Below are 22,161 nucleotides of genomic sequence, written 5' to 3'. Positions count from 1 at the left end.
GGTTTTCAGGCAGCGGATGGCCTCTTTCTGACAGCCTTCTGACAGACCTTCTGCATGGTTGATAGGTGGGTATTTCCTCTTGAGCGGTGTGTTCACCTTGAGCGGAGGCTGGGGCTCAGCATCAGCCTTCTGGCAGCTGCGCTTGGTGTTGACCCGTTTCCGACGCTTACGCAGCACCACGTAGATCTGCACATAGACGAGGAGTGTGATGATGAAGGGCACGTAAAAGGACATGATGGAGGAGTAGACCACGAAGGCCGGGTTGGCGATCTCACACACAGCATCGTTGCGTGTTGCTGGGAAAAAAGACGTTTTGCATTAGGGATGTATACATTTACACGTATGAAAAATTTGTGTTTCCATGATATCAGGTGATGTTCAATGCTCAAAGCCATTGTAAAATCGACGATATACACACACCTATGACCACCTCACAACAACTGAAATGAATACGCCACGGCACGAAGAAAAAACCCTTGTGCTGTTAATGAAATAATCTTTGACTCTGATGCTGCTTGGATGGCCCACTGACTATACTTATGAAGCACGAACCCATTTTTGTGAAAATAGTGTGATTAACTGTAAAGTGGCAGTAAAAAAGTGTAAAAAACGTTACCTGAATGGATTACACACTTCAAATGTTCAAAGTCAAACCCAGGTTGAATCTCAAATGGCTCCATATTCCCTAAATAGTGTGCTAGCTGGCTGTGAAAGTTGAGAAATTCTAGCCTCTACAGTCAAATAGTGCATCATTTATCGAGTAGGGATGTCCCAAACGACTATTTTTTAGCTATATTTAGGATGTAGTATTTAAATTTGGATGTAGTGCACTATGTATGGAGCAGGGAACCATTTGAGATTCAGCCCCTATTTTAATTAATTAATGAATAGATTTCAAATTCATTCAGTAAAGATAAGAATTTGAAATGGACATATGCATGGTATCACCCTGAACTGTGCTTTTTTGGACTATTTTTTGAAGTAGCAATTTTATAATGTTATGGTGTCATCAATACTCTGTTTCCATATTTTAAGTAGATCAAACATGCATAAATAATCCTAGTGACTCCTTTCTGTTAGCATACTTCATGTGTAATAGATGTGCACTTTTTATGTACAGCTAGTTTAACCTTAGTCAAAATATTGGAATTGCAGATAGTTTTCACTTCCATTAGGGATATTCCAGCTGCTGGGATTCAAATACTGAAATCATCATTTGGCTATTTGTTAAATTCCATTGTGTGATCATGGAGAAAATACACGGCCTAACAACTCTGAAATGTTTGTAAAATATTCCTGTGCTTTGTTGAGAAGTATGTATGTTATATTATACTTTGCTGGTATAAAATATGAGGACCCCAACGTACGCATGTTGCCAAGGATGTGCTGTAAAGGATGAGATCGAGAAGCCAGAGCTAATGCTGCTTCATTGCTGAATAGACTAAGTACTTCAGAAACAATTAAAGGCTTTTTCTCTGACAAACTATCAAGCTGGCACATCGTCCATGTAGATGATGATGATTCTCCACTAGCATTCAGCATCATACCGGATAGCTCTAGTGTTAACTCATTGGCCTTATATTAATTTCAGCCAAAGACTGCTTATTTTTTCAGGGTTGTTTTTTTTCTTTCCCTGTGGTTAACTCAATATGTGTTCATTAATTCTTATCGATGCTCAAATCTAAATCAAAATTAGTCAGAGTGCACATACCTGATTTTCACTTTAAACCAGTTATACACTGCTGACTTTTAAAACTGCCTATTAAACATGCCTCACTGCTGCAAATGGGTAATATCCATCGATGTCACCTCTATGACAGGCGAAAAAGAGTGCGTAGCCTTAAGAGATGTTCTGAATTTATCGTGCTTAATATAGCTGATACTGGTGCTTTGAAATATGCAGTCCTTTAGGTGTCCTGCATGTTGCTCAGCTGTCAGAATTTGAATGAAGGGCATTGTGGAGATCAACTGGCGAGAAAGAACAACAGCTGTTTCCATAATTACCTGTGTTGTTTAACCCAAACAGCAGCGGGCAGGAGATGGCGAAGGAGAGAACCCAAACCACCGAGATCATTACAGTTACGCGCCGTTTCGAGCTGTACCGCGTATTGTACAACATCGGCATGGCAACAGCTGTGTACCTGCAGGAGCAATCCAGTAGGACAAGGAAGAAAGAGAAGGAGAGAGAGAGAGAGAGATAGAGAGAGAGAGGTGCAACCACATAAGAAGAAATTATATATATATATATACCATATTATAAATTGTACATTTGTCACCACTATCATTATGAACATGATGACAATCATCATCATTATCATCATCACCTTTGCCAACAGGGGCTTTGTTCATATGTATTCTCCATACAAAAGACTACATAGGACAAACACTCTGAATAGCTACCGAGAACACAAATTCACACAGTAAGACCTTTGCAAAGGCACCTAAAATCACTTGCTGTTTTAATGGACTGTCCATAAAACCTTTATAGTACAAAATGACACTTTTAATATAGTCAGTGAGCTGAGACACACAGTCTCTCTCTCCTCTCTCTCTCGCTCTCTTTCTCTCTCTGTTTCTCTCACTCTGAAGTAAAATCTCATCGATCCACAATATGCACAGTCATTTCTCAGTCCTCTCTGGACTGATGGCAATTTCATGGGAGACCTACCTGTCAATACTAATAGCACACAGATTAAGGATGCTGGCAGTGCACATCATGACGTCCAGCGTGACAAAGATGTCACAGTGGATTCTGCTGAAGCGCCACTCTCCCACAACCTGCAGCACACACAGACTGGAAATAGTTAAAATGCAGGAGAGAACAAGACACTAGTTTAGAACATTTATAATGAGCCATAAGTATAGAAATACAAACAGTAAATGTTATGAGTTCAAGAAGCAGTGTTTGACTCAGACCTTCTATTAGCCTTTTAGCCTTAGAAACAGGTTTCTCTTAGATCTTGACTAAGCAAACAGATGAAAACAAAGGTTTTACACTTGATGTGTTGTTTGAGATACATACTACATAATATTTTCAAAATCAAAATAATACACTCTTTAAAAAAGACAGTTCTTCAAGGGTTCTTTAGTAGAGATGTCAAGCTTGTAACAGTAGAAGAACCATTTTTGGTGCTACACAGAACCATATACAACACATTCTCCAACGCCTGAGGAGCTGTCTTTAGTACATCACTTCAAGACTCTGATGTTTTAAATACTTCATTGTATCTGACAAGTGTAAACCAATTTAAAGTTTATACAGAAAGACAGATGTTTCTGTTATCTTGCACTTTTACTATAAAACCCAAATACCAAAATAAATGTACAGTATTTAAAACAAAAGTAGTGCCATGTAGTGTCCCAATCTAACGATCTAGCGAAAGCTAATGTGGTAGCCCCAAGGAAACACACCCGCAACAAGCTAGCCTACTAATCACAAATCAATGCTGCAATGCCATGCAATAAGAAATGATACCGTGTATTGTTATGTCTATAACAGATTTTCTATAGAAACAAATGTAAAAGTTCAAAAGAAAAGCTCACGTCAACATAACATTTCGACTAAGGCATCACTCCAAAGAACCGTTTTGGCACCTTGGCTTCTCAGAGCGTGTGTTTGCTGAGTGTTCTCTCTGCGGGCACATTTTTTTCAGATGTAAGCTGCTTATTTGAAATGGACACAGCAGATCTACAACAGGATGAAGAATGATTAATAATCAGGCAGGGCAGTAAGAATTTGCTCGTGTACAGCTTCTCAGTTTTTCATTACATTTTGAACTCGCTGTCTGATGACAAAGCAATGGAGTCTGGCAAGTAAGAGAAGCACAACTGTTGCAGAAACACAGCGTAAAGGAATGCGAAAGTGAAGACATTGTGACAGCGCCTTCAGCTTCAGTTCAAAGCACCTATATGGCAGGAATAACTTTCGAAAAACCAAAACATCCTTGCGTTCTCTCTCACACACTTCAAACAATCCAATTCCTTGTGTCACATGACCCTGTCAGTGTGGGTCTACCTGCCATAGTCCTACAGGTACTGCACCACCGAAGGAAGTCTCTCAAACTGACAGGCACCTGTGCAGAAGACTGGCTTTGTGTTGTTCTGTATCACTTTTCCGTAGTATCAGAGGAATTTATGCCATCTTAGACACTTACCACTCACGCAGCAATCTGCCCCGTCTGATGCACGGAACACACTGCAGGAAAAAGATGCTTATGCTTTTGACAGACTTGTTTGAGTTGTACACCCTTACAATGCAGCTCTTCAAGGATTATTTAATAAAGGCAACAGATTCACAGTTTTTATTGTGCAAATGTTTAATTTTGAATTGTTGAACGTTACTCATCAGGAAAAAAGCAGAAAACATATCTACCATAAAAAAGAATTGCTTGCTCTTCTTCTGTTCTTTTGAAGTACCACAAAGGTATCTACAAATATCAGTTAAATATGGGTTAAATCTAAGCTTTGGTCTGATGCCACTACATTTTTTCTTAAACAATTATCTCCTGTTACTGAGATCATCCTGATATCATTGTGCATCTTTAATTACTAGTACAATTACTATTATTATCATTGCGTAGAATCTCCATATAGATATTACATTTTTTTTAATGATCTATATAAGAACAGTGTTCCACTATTTTCAGATGTGCTGAAGGCTGCAACCTTTATGGTTCCTATATGATTTTGCTGAGAGGGTTCCTTTTGCTTACCACACTAAGAGTTTATTAGTCTTTCCGAGGACTTTTCAGGATCCTGCCTAGAGGTAATTATTATTCATGAATAGTAGAAGCAACCCAGTGTCATGTACTGAAGAATGACGTCTCATAGGCTCAGAATCTAAGCTTGGATGGACATTCAAAAGAAAACTGCACTCATTTTATCTATTATTTTAGTTTGAATCATCTACCACAAATTCTGATGGCAGTTGTAAGAACGTTCTTCACCAAACAGAAGAAATAGGAGAGTAAGAGAAGGTCATGAATAATAAGAGAGAAACATTCATGGTACACAGTCACAGTTTATAACCCCACATTTCTACATTCCCTACATTTTCCACTAATTGCCCGTGTTGATATCTTGCCTTGTCAGAGAAAAAAACTTTCAAAATACAGTGTCTCCTTAGGAGCCATCAGTCCACAGCACCCTCTGGTGGATCCACCAACACCATCTCCAGCAACAATCAGACTTTAATCCTGAAGTCTACCACCAAGAGCATGCAAGCTCAAACTTGATCTGATTCAACGCACTGGCAGTGAACAGCAGGACAAGACGGTAACTGGCATGATGTGAAGTTACGAGGAGATACAGGACATGCTGCAATGTGCCGCAATTGTTAAAATACCAAAATTACTGTGCCAATGCCTGATCAAAAATCAATGGTAAAGGGGTCAAGAGAGACTGCCCCAGACTGCCCCTACTTATTTTCTTTACATGTAACTCAGTTTATAGTCTGGAAACAACTTCTAAATCAAGACCAATTCCTTCTTGTCTTCTCACTCTCAGATTGCCAAATCAATGTGAAGGGAAGACCATCAGAGCACTTACCATCCATTATTTAAACAGAAAAAAATAACCAGCACAGCTTCCTTTGGCAAGACAGTAGCCTGGCATATTGCCTGTGACCTCTAGAGCCACCAAGGATAAACTATCTAAACACAGATTCCAGAAGCACTGCAGAAGAGATTTGCTAGACGGAAAGAACCATTATTGCTATGTTCTGTTTAATTCAGTGGTTTCTGATCCCAGTTATCACTTCACACTCACGCCAGACATTTGTAGTTTGCATCTTGTTGAGAAATAAGCAGGACGACTGCAGGACCAGACAACCGGCTATTCAACTTTCCAATTAGCTAGCATCCATAAAGAGCAAAGCACAAGATAATCATGTAAACAGCCTAGTCACATTGTATTTCACCTCATAACCTTTGCAAAAAACCAGCAAGTTTATGAAGAGTTAAGTAGCTAATACCTAGTCTCACATGTACCCACAGCATCTATTACAGAACTATGAGAGTTTCCTACAGGTCTGTATTGATTGTAGTGCCATTTTCACCCTTAAGCATCACTTGAGCAATGATGCATGTATCACATTGTGTGACAATCAAATCGTCTATTCTCGTCATAGTAGGTGGTACGTTAGCATGCTAAGTGGCAAATTGCACTAGACTGTCTGACGATTGTTGATACCCAGTGTGATAAATTCACTAAATAACATTGAAGATTTTATTGCGTTAAATCGATATGAGTAGAAAGTAAAAGGAACCTGAGCTTCTTGTTTATCTGTGCTTTTCAGCAACGCTTCCTATGTACTATAGCTGTGCTTTGTATTATCTGCTACTAGGTGCTACCTTCTGGTGTTGCAGTGCAGAGTTTGTCATCTGGTCTTTCTATGCTTCCTTGACTCAATCTCCCAGAATCCCCTGGGAGAGAACGTGACTCCAGCCTCACCAGCGCTCCAGTTCCCCAGAGTACTGATTTGTATCACCTGTTCTTTTCTGATTCATTTAGTTTAAGCCCGGGCTCATCAATAGTTTCATTGCGAGGTATTGCTTCTTTCCACAGAGCTACTGAGTGCTATTTCTGACTGTTCACTCCTGTTCTGCCCTGTTTGTTGACCTGCTTTTTGCTTGATTCCTTTCGGAATATTTGCCTAGTTTTTGTTGCCTGTAACCTATGATTGCAGATTCTGTTTTCACTAGTAAAGCCTCTCATTCACTTTTTACCCATAAGCGTCCATGATATTCTGTCACGTTAAAATGTATAACATTATAGAGAAGCTCATATGCATACAATCTTAATCTACTACTGGATTTATAAAAAAAATTATGATTATTTGAACTTTTAAAAAATGCCTGTTCATGACAGACCTTTCCTAGAACCCAACACAGCTGCTCAGTTACAGCAAGTCCTTATGTCTTCCTAGAACTTGAGGCCCACTTGAGTGCTTGTTTACTTTTGACAGAAAGACTGACTAATGCTCATAGACAGGACGTGGAGCATCATTAAGCATCTTGGCTGTCACCATGGCTCCACCTCTCCTGTGCATGACTTTACCATCGATTAAAACCCCTTCCTCATCTTGACACCACTGTTTGCTATCAGGGAGACAATGAATGTCCTGTTACTCCAATCAGCACTTTATCTGTGTCTATATCAAGAATGCTTAATTGAAGAATTCTGGACGTTTAAATGTTGGATTAGCGAGGTCTGCAGAGGTTCCATGGCAACAGTGGCGTAACACAGGTGGACCGCTCCATGAAATGTACCCAAGCAATGCCAAACCGGCATGAACTTGTGTCCGGATGAGTCAGCTGTTTCTCATTTGCACTAGCAAGGTGTCTGTGGGCTTTACTAAATGAGGCAGCCAAAATAGTTTCCCACTCCAACAGTAACGTCAGCTAGGCAAACACAAAGAAAACACTGCTTACCTGCAGCTCTAGGTGTTCTCAAAATTTGAATTTCAATCAGCTGGTTGGCTGTTACATGACGTGATTTCAATTAGGTGCCAAAGGCAAGTGCATTTTCACAATGTAGTGACGGCCCTGAGTCACACTATGCTTCAGTGTCTCATAATTATGGATGAGCAACAAGCGCTACAGAGAAGAAAACAATATTTTAATAACTTATAGTAATAACAAAATCCCATATTTTTGCATGGACTACTGCAGATTTCATTGTGGTTTCATTGTTCAACACCCACAGCCCCAAACATGGGCTCAGACAAGCAGAAAAAACATGTCAGCATTGCTTCGAGAAATGACTGTGCTAGTTACCAGCTCCCATACAAAAGATGTCACTTCCCTTGTGCAAAAATGTTTGCATTATAAATGGTCGTCTTGGCTGTCGGAGTATATAATTAAAAGATGGCTTACATTGGATGACTGATTCAGCACCAAAGTCGCTGGCAAGACAAGTGGAATGTCATATCATAAGGAATGGTCTGTCACACAGACTTCTATGATGTGACGGTGGAAAAATATATTGGAATAAGTATCTCCTTGTGTCATCTAGCACCTTGGGCTCTTGCTCAATGTCCTAAAAAGTAAATAGAAAAGAACTTTATGTGCATAACTTTCTCAATTGCAACACAGATTTTTTTTTCTTTTTTTATTTGATTTCATTAACATTTTATGTATGTTTTAATTTCTGTTTTATTATTATTATATTTTTATTATTATTATTAATGTTTCCCTTTTCATACTTGATTTGCTGTCTTTCATACTTCCTCATTTGAATCTTCATTTATTAAATTTACTTTTATCATTTGATATGTTCTAATAGACTCCTAGTTATTCCTCCATAAACCTTCTCTGAGGTCTACCTCTTCTCCTTCTACCCGGCAGCTCCATCTCCAACATTCTTTGCCCAATAGATCCACTATTCCTCCTCAACACATGTCCAAACCATCTCAACCTGGCCTCTCTGGCTTTATCTCCAAACTGCTCCACCTTCACTGTCCCTCTGATCTGCTCATTTCTAATCACTGTCCCTCTGATCTGCTCATTCCTAATCTTGTCCATCCTTGTCATTCCCAACGAAAATCTCAGCATCTTCATCTCCGCCACCTCCAGCTCAGCCTCCTGTCTTTTAGACAGAGCCACAGTCTCCAAACCATATTGTGCCTTTAAGACTGATACATGTAAATTCAGTTCTGTATGTACAGTATGTACACACGCTGGTTTCATCACATCACAAAGGCAATACATTCACAATGGGCTGCAGCTTTGTGTCCATATATGGGACTGTAACATTAATGGTATGTTTGAGATTTTAACAAATCCAATAGTAAACTCTTTTATTGAAAAGAAATGTTTTTTCTATTATATGAATAGAACAGATTAAACACGTAAAGTACATATAGTGTAAATTAATCTTACAAGATTGTTGGAATTACCCAAATTTTAAGCACTAAGTGCATTGTGACAAATTGTATTATTTGAGTATCCACCAACAGTCGATGAGTGAATGTCCTGCTAAAAATATTCCGAGGAAAGGTAAAGAAAAGAAAAAACTCCCAAAAATAAAAGGTGCTTCAGCCGAATTTAATGTAGGGCTGGATTTGGAGACTTACTTTTTAGGTGGTAGTGCTGGTGTTGAGAAGCTAAAAAAATAGCAGCATAATAATTTAGCAGCAAGCAGAGGCAACCCTAGTTGTTGCATGTCAGCAGGATGAAACTGATCATGCAGTGCAAGCCCAAGAGCAGTTTTTGCCACCTGAAGTGGCCCAAGATGCCCTAAGCCATTATCCAGTCCTCGTGCATGACATAGCAGTGACCCTCAGAGGGTGTGCCACAGGGGTGTAGACACTCATTCATGCATTTTCCTTTCAACTGCACCATGCCTCTATCTGTTTCACTTGACCTACACTGAACAGAAAGTCAAGTGTGTCTAGCCACAGGACTTTTGAGGGGGAAAAAATGGAAATGTCAGCAGAAAGACTTCTCTTTGATTTTAAACCATGATATGGAGGCTCATGCAAGTTTCATGGAGCAGCTGTGCCGGTATGCATTTAGGCTTTAACAAGCCGAGAGTCCGGAGCAGCCCTGAAATCTGATGAAAACCACTCGATATGAACATTCAAGGGAGAAAACCTTCAGGTCTTAAACCACAGAAGACAGGCTGTCTTGTGTGTGGTTAAACCAAATGCATTAAGACATCTCTTCCATTTTTCAAGGTGGTATTGGCAATTAGAGGATTCCCAGAGTATGTGGCTTTTTAGATACAGGTTGTGTTTTAGCTTAGACGTTGTTATTTATCTCAGAGTAAAAAAAAGCCCTCCTAGTTTTCTTTCACATGTAAGAGCTCTTTATGTCAGCCATCTCCATCGCCATCTTCACCATCCTGTTATAGTAATATTCTCTCTTAGCTCAAGCTCGCACTTACAGGGATTTCTAGACAAGCATTCAAATTAGATTTTCTTTCACATACTGTATCTGACACTCATCTGTCCTTTCCTTTAAAGTTTAAACAGGTTGTCTCATCAAACGGGATCGCTCTGTTTTGATGTGAACCCTACAGATATGCTCAAACTGGCAGTACTGCAAACAGCGACACACGTTTGGAAAGAGAAGTCTGAACTGATCGCCCCTTTATGTCTAAACGCAACTGTACCAGCGGTGCTTCACCATTCACCCTCTGATTACACCATACACTGGAAGTAGGCTGTCATAGCACTAAGCAAAACCTGGATCACGACTGACCTCAAACAATTCCAAAGTGGCGAAAGGTTTCTTTTAAAAATCATAATTCAAAAACGTGTCATGATCGGCAAAAGAGAAGTCAACAAGGAAATTAACCACCCACTGCACTCCTTCATATCTTTATTTCCATCAGGCCGGAGAAACGGAACACTGGTGTGTTGTGCCTTCAGCCGTATCAGCCCTTAACAAGCTAAAATTGATATGATATTCTAAAGCTGCTCTCAAAGGAGGTGTTTAAACTCATGTGTTTAACCATGCTTTATAGATGGGTCTGATTCCTGTACTAGCGCTTATTCAAATGTATGTCGTTTTCTAATGTCTGATCTTGTATGTCCAATCAGAACAATGTAAGAATGGCAGTCTGTGAAAAACAATTTCCTCTTAGGAGGACAATAAAGAACCTAATCTAAAAAATCCAACCTAATCTTAATGACCGCTTAAGCATTCCAGCCTAAAACTAGCATTTAATATGGCATCTGTCATTATATGTAACATTGTGCAGCACAGCATTGCTTCCCTCAGCCTCATCAGTTGGACAGGATTCACACTTTTGCATCCTTTGTGTCTTTGTCCATCAATGTTCTCTCATTACTAAGGATGACAACAGAATCCGCTTATTTCGCATAGCATCACCTTTTCAACACTACACTACCCAGCATGCATTATGCAAACATGCAATCACTAAGAATGCTCCTATGGCAATAAAGAAACCCTGACTGCTAGCGCAACCACTAATGTAAAGGCCAATGAATACAGTAATGTCAGCTATGTAGTTTCCTTTGCATTAAGCCAGCTAGTCAAAAAATATCTGTCTGCCCCCACGTATCTGCCCCAAAGCCCTTGTAGCTGGTCACACCTTCAAAATACACTTGAAGACTACTGTGAGGCTCCTCCAGAGACACCATGGTAGAAGGCGAAAATGCAGGCTTGTAACAAATATGGCAATGATTCTATTTTTAATTTTACTATTAGCTACTCAAAGCAGTGTTTTTCCAATCATTACAAAGTATCATGAACTACTGATTGGCCTAAAGCAGTAAGGTCTACACACACATGCTTCATCCCTCGCTTCTCTTAAACTAGTAGGCTTCCCCTGGCTGTAAAAGCAAACCTCTTAGACTTCTTTCTCTGTAAAAAGACGGTTGCAGCTGCAGTTCTGAGACGCCCTCTCTCTACCTTTTAGCTTGCAGTTCAGGTTTGTTGTGTATAGGTTGTTTTGGAACTTTTGTGGACTCACAGTTTACAGTCTAAAGGACAGCATGTTTCAAGGACAAAGGAGAGAATCGCCTACCCTGGAGCTGCCAAACAGAGCCAGTACAACAATTACTTTAGGCAGCATGCAATACCTCTAGCGCTGCAATACCCTGGCTTAGTAAGCCTCTGAATTGTGTTCCTCACAACATTATATTCAACCAAATAAAGCCAATTATGCGAGAAGCTGAGAAGGAAGATTGGGTTAGTCCTGCAATCTGTAGGGTAACAAGCACTACTTGGTTTGAAACAATTGATCTATCCATGCTCTGTCCACATTCTCTTGTAGCCACTGTAGCAAGGTTGGCTGAGCTTTACCATAGAACATCTGCAAAAATCCCATATTTGTGGGCAGAGCACAGATACGACAATTAATGGAGCTCCAAGCTCAACCTTGTCATGTTCTGTCAAATGGATTAACATAATGAATTAAGAAAAACGGTTCTTACCTCCAGATACACCACCCAGGGCATGACTAACGTTGCCACCAGAAGATCCGCCACTGCCAGGCTGACGATCAGGTAATTAGTGGTGGTCTGCAGGGCTTTTTCTCGTGAGACAGCCATGCACACCAGCACGTTGCCAAAAACAATGACAAAGATGAGTAGTGTCAGGAGCATGGCATAATAGTTATACTGGTGCTTGGCTTCGCAGCCAGTGTTGTTGAAGGCCTCCGTCCCGTTGTCATGGTAAGTCTCATTGTTGGCATACTCCACAAGGAAATCCATGAGCTCCTGCCAGAGAAGACGCCTGAAACTGAGAGAATGAGAGTGATCTGTCAGTCACATTGTACCAAGGAAGTGAGGAGCATGCAGTGTATTGCTGAATTTCACAAAGCACTCAGCTCTTGAAAGAACATTAAGTGCTGTAAGCACTCTAGCATTCATACCTTGCCATTTCTCACTGCATTGCTCTTTAAGTGGCTATGCAAGCCTGAGGCCAGAATACATTTGATACAGTTTTAATCACAGATAGGTACTGAGGAAAAATGAATTAATGGGAAAATGCAGTCACAAGTGCTTTCAATGATGTGGGCGGCACAGGTCATTAAAAACAGACAATGGAAGCAAGCGCTGAATTCAAACAATGTTGTCAAGCTTCACACCAATCTTCATTTGGAGGGAATAATAGTTGAGACACCCACATTGCAACAGTACACCTGTTCCATTCCACTCTTCCTTTCAAGCCCATAACATGCATTTAGCAGCAACAAAAAAGCATTGATTTGTCAGCAAGAGAGGCGCATGGGCTGTCTTCTATTGATGGGGAAATTTACACATAAAGATTTTCATCTTCTTTTATATTAACACCTCAGAGTGATGGAAAACAAAAGAAATGTATATATGCATGTCTTGGGACATGTCTTGGGACATTTTAGGCCATTTTAACATCTGCAGTACAATCAATTGCACAAAAAACAAGCTGGCTAGCAAAACACGTCTAGCACAGTTTGGTAGTTTCCCTCTTCAAACACACCCAATTAAAACCTGTGTGTTTGAGCAGGTAACTTACCAAACTGTGCCCTCTAGGACTGTAGCAGTGCACCCCTGCAAGGGAACTGTTTTTACATTGCATGATTTTATTATCATTATTATTATTATTATTATTATTAGCTCATGGGTTTTCTGCAGAAGCAAGACACATGCAGATGTTAATGTGGGTTTTCTTGAGAACATTTCAGCCATACTAACTAATGTTACATCCAACACCTTGTTGGTTGAGAAATTTGAAATTTAGAGTTTGTTCCCACCCTAAAAAGTCTATGGACCTCATTCACAAACCATTAATAATAAAAAAAAAATCTTCTTAAAACCCACACAAAACAGAATCTATGCACACTCAAGAGGCCAAGAATAAGAATACGTCATGAATCTGACATCCACTTTATCTTAGGGCCTTTCTCAAGAAAAAAATATGAAAAAACTTAAGAAGTTATGGGTGAATGAGGTTCTTTGTTCATCTAAAAATAATTTGCACAATATTTTCTACCTTAAATTCATGATTAATTTAGCTAAGTTGTTTTACTGTGTTACGGAATACATGTGTGTGAATGAGAGGGAGGCAGGTGGAAAGGTGAAGATGCAAGGAGTAGAGGTCGTAAAGGTGGATGACTTCAAATATCTTGGGTCAACCATCCAGAGCAATGGACAGTGTAGAAAAGAGGTGAAGAAGAGGGTGCAGGCAGGATGGAGTGGGTGGAGACGGATGTCAGGGCTGATGCGTGACAGAAGGTTTACAAAACAGTAGTGGTCCTGCTATGATGTATGGTTTGGAGACTGTGGCTCTGTCTAAAAGACAGGAGGCTGAGCTGGAGGTGGCAGAGATGAAGATGCTGAGATTTTCGTTGGGAGTGACAAGGCTGGACAAGATTAGAAATGAGCAGATCAGAGGGACAGTGAAGGTGGAGCAGTTTGGAGATATTGGGCAAAGAATGTTGGAGATGGAGCTGCCGGGTAGAAGGAGAAGAGGTAGACCTCAGAGAAGGTTTATGGATGTAGTGAAGGTGGACATGGAGATGGCTGGTTTGAAAGTAGAGGAGGCAATGGATAGGGCCAGATGGAGGCAGATGATCCGCTGTGGCGACCCCTAAAGGGAGCAGCCGAAAGAAGAAGAAGAAGTTTTACCGTAGTGAGTAACACGGAGGCCAACTGAAGTTCCAAAGCACAACAGCATTTATTTTCAGTTCACTCAAGCTAAACTTATTGTAAAATACACTAAGTAGAAGAGGAACAGCTGTGGGGTAAAGCTAGCATTATGCTGTGTAGGAGAGAGGACTAACAAGCAGCTTCTTAACAAACTCTCTCTCTCTCTCTCTCTCTCTCTCTCTCTCTCTCTCACTCTCTCTTTGGGGCACATGCCTGCACACGTGTTGAAGAAACTAGAACTCCATTTCCCAACATATTTAGGAAGCTTTTTAATGGTAAATTAGTCTCTTGTTCTCTGTCAGTTTGCCAACATGCCACTTTACACCTTTTAAGCTTCATCATTGTTTTTTTGTCAGTCATCAATGATGTGCATCACTCTTTTACCCAGGCCTAGTTTCCACCCACATTCAGCCCCAAATTTCCCATGATTGTCCCTACTCTCGTTATGAGATCACATCTGGCCTCGCGAGTCTAACACCAAGCCTGTACTATGATGTGTTGCACTTTTGACCTGCCAGCTAAGCTAGCGTTAGCTGTTAACATGCTACAGCTCCAAACACCAGAGGATAGGTTTACTTTCGCCCTTCTGTCGCTCATCCTCACTTCCTCAGCTATTATCATGCTAGCTAGGTTAAGATTTACATTTACATTTATGGCATTTTGCTGACACTCTTATCCAGAGCGACTTACAATTTGATCATTTTACACAGGTAGGCCAAGGTGGTGTTAGGAGTCTTGCCCAAGGACCCTTATTGGTATAGTGTAGGGGGCTTGCCCTGGTTAGGGATTGAACCCCAGTCTACAGCATAGAAGGCAGAGGTGTTAACCACTACACTATCCCAACCACCAAGATAGCAGTACCATTTAATATTTAGCCATTTCTGTTATATACATCAGTTGACATTTACTGCACTGCTCTCAGTTCTGACTGAACTGAATATCTAATATGATTGCTTTTGATTTTGAATTAACACAGAATAGGAATAAATAATAATAAATGCTTTTAGGCAGTCGATATTTTCATGAATCCATCCCCACACACCCCGCCAATACCCTACGCTGCAGTAATATATGCCATACAAATTCATCAAAAACAGCCAAATGACTTGTTTCTGTGCAGTGCTCAGCTAATGAGAACTCCTGCGGAGTAGCAATGGTCCGCTAACACCCAAAAATCATGCAAATGACTTATTTATATTTATGTACAGGACTGAATTTAAAAAAAAATAATACTCCATAATGTTAATACGGTTAAATGAGTGTAAATTAAATTCAGCAACCTTAAAAACCCAGGGGAGAAAAACTAAGGCTAAAGTTCACTGAACCTGTGCTGCGTTTTTTCCCCAGTAGCCTCTCAGCATAGAGGGAATTAGATATGCTCTTAGGTGTGGAATTTCAGCCTAATCTGCGCTCAGCCTCAATCATACGCCTCATGCTCATGAAGGACAGGGGATGTAATCCAGCATGTCACTTCCCCGTCGCGTTTATCCTTTCCAGCACGCCTGGTTTTAGCTAAATTGGATAAAAAACCTCAAGCAACCCAGACAACCTTCCCTCTGGAGGGCAATCTCACTCAATTAACAGATTACCTGCTCAATGTAATTACATAAGAAAGTGTAAAGCTTAATTAATTTAGAATAATCAATAATGTCTTTGCATCAGGTGCATTATTTGTCCCACCTTTTACATCTGATAGAAAGAGACGCCAGGGGGTGAAACACGCTGCCACACACACCATTAAATACAGAAGAGCACAGTTTTTTCATGTGATGATGCATTGCTCATCAAACCGTGTGCTACTTTTAGGCCAACAACTGGAATCAACTGGAGTCTTTTTCAGGACATACTACATTACTGTATATAATGATATACTAATGAGCTGTACCTACATAACAGGAAGTAAACCAAAGCAATGAAAACCAGATTTAATTTCCATCAAATGTGGTTAAAATTAATACATTTAATACATTTCTGCCAACCTGCTCAATAGTCACCCGGTTAACGTGCCTGTTTAAAAACTACAATGCACAGTAAACCTCCAGTCTCTGGCTGCTTATTAATCCTTGGTCCTCTGGGTCAATAAGCCAGAGCATAGATCCTCTGGGAAATATCAGTTTTGCCTCTAATTTGCTGGAATCCATTCCACACCAGTCTACAGGTGGCTCGTCTGGTAAACTGCGAGAAGACCCATCATCCCCACAGCACCAATCATAAAAGCCCCAGCTACAATTTCCTCACCATGAAATTTGTTCTAAGTGTGTATTGATTGTAGATTCAGTAACTATGTATACACTTTGTGCCACCCACTTAGGTAAGAAAATAAATGTTCTCCTATCACCATCCCACATGCTGTGGAGGCTATGAATGATATTCAGTCCTCTGAGAGAAGTTATGTCATTTTTTTCCATTATCTTGATGAATCTTTGACAATTCTTCAAGACTTACAGAGAACGTGCCAATTTAGCACCCTCCGGCTTTATAGATGCTATATGACTATTTGTGTAGTTACTCTGGTCAAAGGCAGAAACTGGGTCAGTCCGAGAAATTTGCAGGGTGAGCAACTGTATAGATCAGAGAGCTGCCTGCACAGTATTCACAAAGTTTAGCATTATTGGTCTAGAAATAGCTGTTCAAGTAGCAACTGTTCTTAATAGGGTTACCTATTAAGCGGGGGTGACAACTGTTCTGGGGCCAGGCTCAAGGGGGAGCACAGGCAGTGGCAGAAAATATTATCCGAAACAGTATTCGTTCTTGCTTCTTATTTAGTGCCAAGCTGTGAAGGAGAAGATTAAAAATGAATAGTGCTGTGCAGTGATGCTGAAGCTAGGCAGATCTTTGGTGTAGGCCTGTGTTGTCCTGGTATAATAGGCAAATGAAGGCAGATGTTGGAAGGAATTTATATTTTCCCCATTAGCCACATATAACCAGGCAAAAAGCCTCTTTGAAAGACTGTCAGTTTAGCATCCTCCACCTTCATGAGTGTTACTAGATATTACTGATGCACCAAAATGGAAATTCTGGACCAAAAGCAAAACTACAATTCAGGACACACTCCGCCGGAAACCAAAAACCTAAAGAAAGAGTTCCTTTTACATATAAATTCCTCTTTTATTTATGCTTTGCTGACAACAATGGTGATAGTCATCATGTTGTACAATGTTAATATTATACACTCACTGGCCACTTTATTAGGTAGACCTTGTTGGTAAAAGGTTGGTCCCCCTTTAGCCTTCAGAACTGCCTTAAATCTTTGTGGCATACTTTCAACAAGGTGTTGGAAACGTTCCTCAGAGATTTTGGTTGGTGATTTGAGTTCCTGTTACCTTTCTATCATCTCGAACCAGTCTGCCCATTCTCCTCTGACCTCTCACATCAACAAGGCATTTTCGTCCACCATATTTTCTCTTTTTCGGACCGTTCTCTGTAATCCCTAGACATGGTTGTGTGTGAAAATCCCAGCAGATCAGCAGTTTCTGAAATACTCAGACCAGCCCGTCTGGCACCAGAAAACATCTAATGTTCCTTCACGGATGGCACATGGTACTGGGATGAGGTCAGGTGAGCCTTCTGAGGGATGGGCAGATCTCTTTCCAAATGTCCCAGCAAATGCTGGCTGAAAGCTTCATTGAAAGGGGCATCAGTAAAAATAAAAAGAAACAGATATTTCCCTAAGGAACAAAGAGCTCTGTTCAAATAAGACAGTCTCTGCTCTGTGAGGCGAAAACGATGAATTGGTTCCCAGTCCCTTTATGGGGGCTACATCATTTTCACTTGACAAAATCCATTACAAAAACTGAAGCCAATTTACAAGAAGGAACAACTACAGTCACTCTACAATGGTACAGTGACCTGAGAATCCATGTGCGAGGGCAAAAGCTCGCTGTGTGGACACAGGAGTGTTGCAGAGAGTCAAAGATTTACACAAACAGCCTTTCAAAATGATGGCTCTGTCAGAATCGACAATAAGCGCCATCCCTCTGCGTGGACCACTGACAATAAATGGGCGATTTAAAAACACTGGGCCTCCTTCTACTTCCCTCTGTCTGGGGTTATTCATTTAAATAGCTAAATGTGCACTACACTCTTAATGAGCCAACCATTAGAGACAGATTGACCCTTTGATTTTAAACTTTAATGTTCTTGCCTAATCGGTCGAGGACATATAGGAGTATGACCACAGAAGGGCAGGAATTTTGTTAGACACAGAATTATTGAAATAAAGCTGCTAAACCTCCAACAACCAATCACAGGGAACTGTTCGAGTGCAAGGCATTTTCAAGTTAGGTACAGGTTTTTGAAAAGACTTCTTACATGCAGTAATTAAGCGCTGTATGTCTTAATCTGTCCCACTGAGTCTGAGCCTGGAGGCATAATTGTTGGAGACGGCTGCAATTACTGTTATGATGATGATGATGATGATTATGACGATGAGAAATATAATTAGACTGCTAGTATTTAATTATATGCACTTAAGGATTAAGAACTCTTTAAGAAGCCCAGCTAGGAATCAGTCTGGCCATAGGAGACTAGGAAATATCCTGAATTGGTGCATGCATAAACAATATGCATACTAAAGCCTTTCTATCTCCATGACCTTGTCTCACCCAGCCACTTAAACAACATGAAATACAAACTAGAATCATGCAAAAGATATTGCAAAAAATACTTACTGTCTAAATGTTTTGAAATTGTTGGTACACATTTGACACCATATATAGAAATGTTATTAAATGGACTGCATCCCAAACCATCACTGACCTACTTACTTACATGGCTAAATATCCAGGGTGCTTTGTGATGGGTGACAGTGATAAAATGAATATCGTTCAGCAGCAGATACAGTATGTACTGCAGATGTATGATGACATCAGAATCATATCAGTACTGGCAGATAATTTCAACATGGGACAGACGTTCAGGTTTGATTGTTATTTCAAACTGAAGATATATTTGTTGTGCTCCAGAAGAGCAGAACAGTGTTGGGCTACTGGGATTAAAACGCATATATTGTGTTCATTTTACTGAATTTGTAACCCTCCACAAACGAATAGTATTAAATATTTCTCAGTAACCTGGCTACATGTATATAGAGTCTCAATTTCTACATTTACTTAATATTTAATGTTTATCTATCAGCATCGTCAGATATGTACATGAAAAATATTAGATACAGGGTCCAACATTTTCCCTAATAGATATACTGTTGCATATTTGGGGGAAAAAATTCAAATATATCATGGTATGAAGTGATGTTTTAGGTTTCATTTATGAAATTGGACCATATCACCTGAATGCTGCTGCACTATGCTGAAAGAATGTCATGCATTGCTTGTTTTGACTGAAGAAGTATTCTGTTTTCTCTGAAGTCAACCTTACATAATGTGTTTCTACCAGCATGGACAGCACAATTTGATGAAATGCTACAGCTAAAAATGTATCGCTCAACTTTAACATTGCCTTGTGCTTTGATATTTTTAATATTGACTAACTTATAGAGAAAGGGATTGTTAGCAGGGTTGAACCAAAAACTTACAAATAAATGCCACTTTAAGTTATTTTCAGCCAAACATGTTTTATGAACAACATAGTGTCAAAATCTCTGTTCCTAATCGCTCTCACATGTTTCAGTGTTAATGTAAAAGTGAAATACAGATTAAAAATACTGTTTGTGTCCTTCGCTCTCCTGCGTCGGTCAGCACAGATGTGTTCAAACAGTTTGAGCGGCAGTAAATCAACAGTAAAAAAGTTGGCCATGTGGAACCACTTCATGGTAAGACAAGCAATTTGTAAAGGTACTTTGTTCATCTCAAGTACAATGCCCACGGATCTCAGCACTACAAGACTGATACACCACATGAAAACACAGCACCCCACAGAACACAGCAAAACAACAGAAGACATCGCTAGAACACTGACAACAAAGACAGTATAGCCAAAGTTTTTGAAATATCACATATCATAGGTAGAAGTGCAAAAAAAAAAAAAGAACGCTGGATTTTGTGAGCACATATTGTGCTTGGATACTTGTCATATTGAGGTGAAACAGATTTTTAAATAAGCTACTGACTGTAATAAGGATTTTATGAAATTCTAATGTTTAAAGTTTGAATTCTCCTTAACCGTATTTCAAAGAGTACTTGCTCACCTGCCTTCACATGCATATGAACTTGACTGACATCCCATTCTTAATCCATAGGGTTTAATATGATGTCGGCCCACCCTTTGCAGCTATAACAGCTTCAACTATTCTGGGAAGGCTTTTCACAAGGGTTAGGAGTGTGTTTATGGGAATGTTTGACCATTCCTCCATAAGCTGATTTGTGAGGTCAGACACTGACGTTGGACGAGAAGGCCTGGCTCTCACAATCTCCACTCTAATTCATCCCAAAGGTGTTCTACCGGGTTGAGGTCAGGACTCTGTGCGGGCCAGTCAAGTTCTTCCACACCAAACTCGCTCATCTATGTCTTTATGAACCAGCTTTGTGCACTGGTGCACAGTCATGTCGGAACAGGAAGGGGCCATCCCCAAACTGTTCCCACAAAGTTGGGAGTATGAAATTGTCCAGAATCTCTTGGTCTGCTGAAGCATAGAGTTCCTTTCACTGGAACTAAGGAGCCAAGCCAACTCCTGAAAAACAACCCCACACCATGATCCCCCCTCCACCAAACTTTACACTTGACACAATGCAGTCAGACAAGTGCGGTTCTCCGCCAAACCTAGACACATCCATCAGATGTCAGACGGAGAAGCGTGATTCATCACCCCAGAGAACACGTCTCCACTGCTCTAGAGTCCAGTGGCGGCGCTTTACACCACTGCATTCGACACTTTGCATTGTGCTTGGTGATCTAACGCTTGGATGTAGCTGCTCGGCCACAGAAACCCATTCCATGAAGCTCTCTACGCTGTTCTTGAGCTAATCTGAAGGCCACATGAAGTTTGGAGGTCTGTAGCGATTGACTCTGCAGAAAGTTGGCGACCTCTGCGCACTATGCTCCTCAGTATCCGCTGACCCCACTCTGTCATTTTACGTGGCCGACCACTTCGTGGCTGAATTGCTGTCGTTCCCAATCGCTTCCACTTTGTTATAATACCACTGACAGTTAAATGTGGAATATTTAGTGGTGAGGAAATTTCAGGACTGGACTTATAGCACACATAGCATCCTGTAGCGGTACAATATTGGAATTCACTGAGCTCCTGAGAGCGGCCCATTCTTTCACTAATGTTTGTAGAAGCAGTCTGCAGGCCTAGGTAGTTGGTTTTATACACCTGTGGCCATGGAAGTGATTGGAACACCTGAATTCAATGGTTTAGATGGGTGAGTGAATACTTGTATACATACATATATCCAACATGATTTTGTCAATAATAAAAGTAATTTTTCTTCATTACCCTGCAGTTTGTATATATATATTACATTCATTCTAAACCAGAAATAAAAAGGCAAATTTATAAAAAAGCATATACTGAATTTAAGTTTTGGAAAAAATGTTCTTTTCAGTGTATCTTTAGTCTTTTAATTGTTCTGGAGTGAAAGGAATTAGGCTAGAACTCTGTAATTCCTCCCTGGAGAAATCAGGCATATTGGCAGGGAGGAATTAGGGCCTTTCTGGGGGAGGAGTGAACGAACAAACAAACAACCTGGTAACAATTACTGACCAACATTCTGCATAAATCAATGGAGCGTGACACTTTGATTAGACTTAATGTAGGCATGTTTCCTCCTACTTACTGGTATTACTGGTGTCAACCTCCCACCCTCACCAATGCAGCCTGTCCATCTATCTTAATCTGTTTTGATTTTCCCTTCCACACAATTTGTATGGTTCAGTTTCTTTTTTTAAAAAAACAAAGCTGCAAGCGGACATGACCTTGGCACAGCTGCACCTCTGGACACAGTTGCAATTATCAAGGTATTAAAAACTTCCCTGACAGCCAGAGATCAGACACAATAGCAAATTTCCTCAGTATATGTCTATTTTCACAGCATTGTGTAAGGCAGGGGTACCCAAACCTGGTCCTACAGATGCACCACTTTGCAAAGTTTAGCTCAGATTCT

The 22,161-nt window shown here is 40.3% G+C and overlaps 1 protein-coding gene across 4 annotated transcripts in view; it reads right to left on the bottom strand.

Moving 5' to 3' along the window:
- drd2b (dopamine receptor D2b) overlaps positions 1-22,161 on the bottom strand; it is a 55,946-nt gene that overhangs the window by 11,980 nt on the left and 21,805 nt on the right. For all 4 annotated transcript variants that reach the window (XM_017699868.2, XM_017699850.2, XM_017699859.2 and 1 more), the window contains exons 2-5: positions 11,903-12,209; positions 2,669-2,778; positions 2,005-2,141; positions 97-296 (exon numbers count right to left, since the gene is read on the bottom strand). In XM_017699868.2, coding sequence (XP_017555357.1) covers positions 97-296; positions 2,005-2,141; positions 2,669-2,778; positions 11,903-12,181 — 726 coding nt within the window. In that variant the 5' untranslated portion in view covers positions 12,182-12,209. The remainder of the gene's footprint in view (positions 1-96; positions 297-2,004; positions 2,142-2,668; positions 2,779-11,902; positions 12,210-22,161) is intronic.

This window comes from Pygocentrus nattereri, chromosome 23 (assembly GCF_015220715.1).
Source record: "Pygocentrus nattereri isolate fPygNat1 chromosome 23, fPygNat1.pri, whole genome shotgun sequence".
Classification (NCBI taxonomy): Eukaryota; Metazoa; Chordata; class Actinopteri; order Characiformes; family Serrasalmidae; genus Pygocentrus; species Pygocentrus nattereri.
The sequence above is the reverse complement of the archived record's forward strand: the minus strand, read 5'-3'. Positions and strand labels throughout refer to the sequence as shown.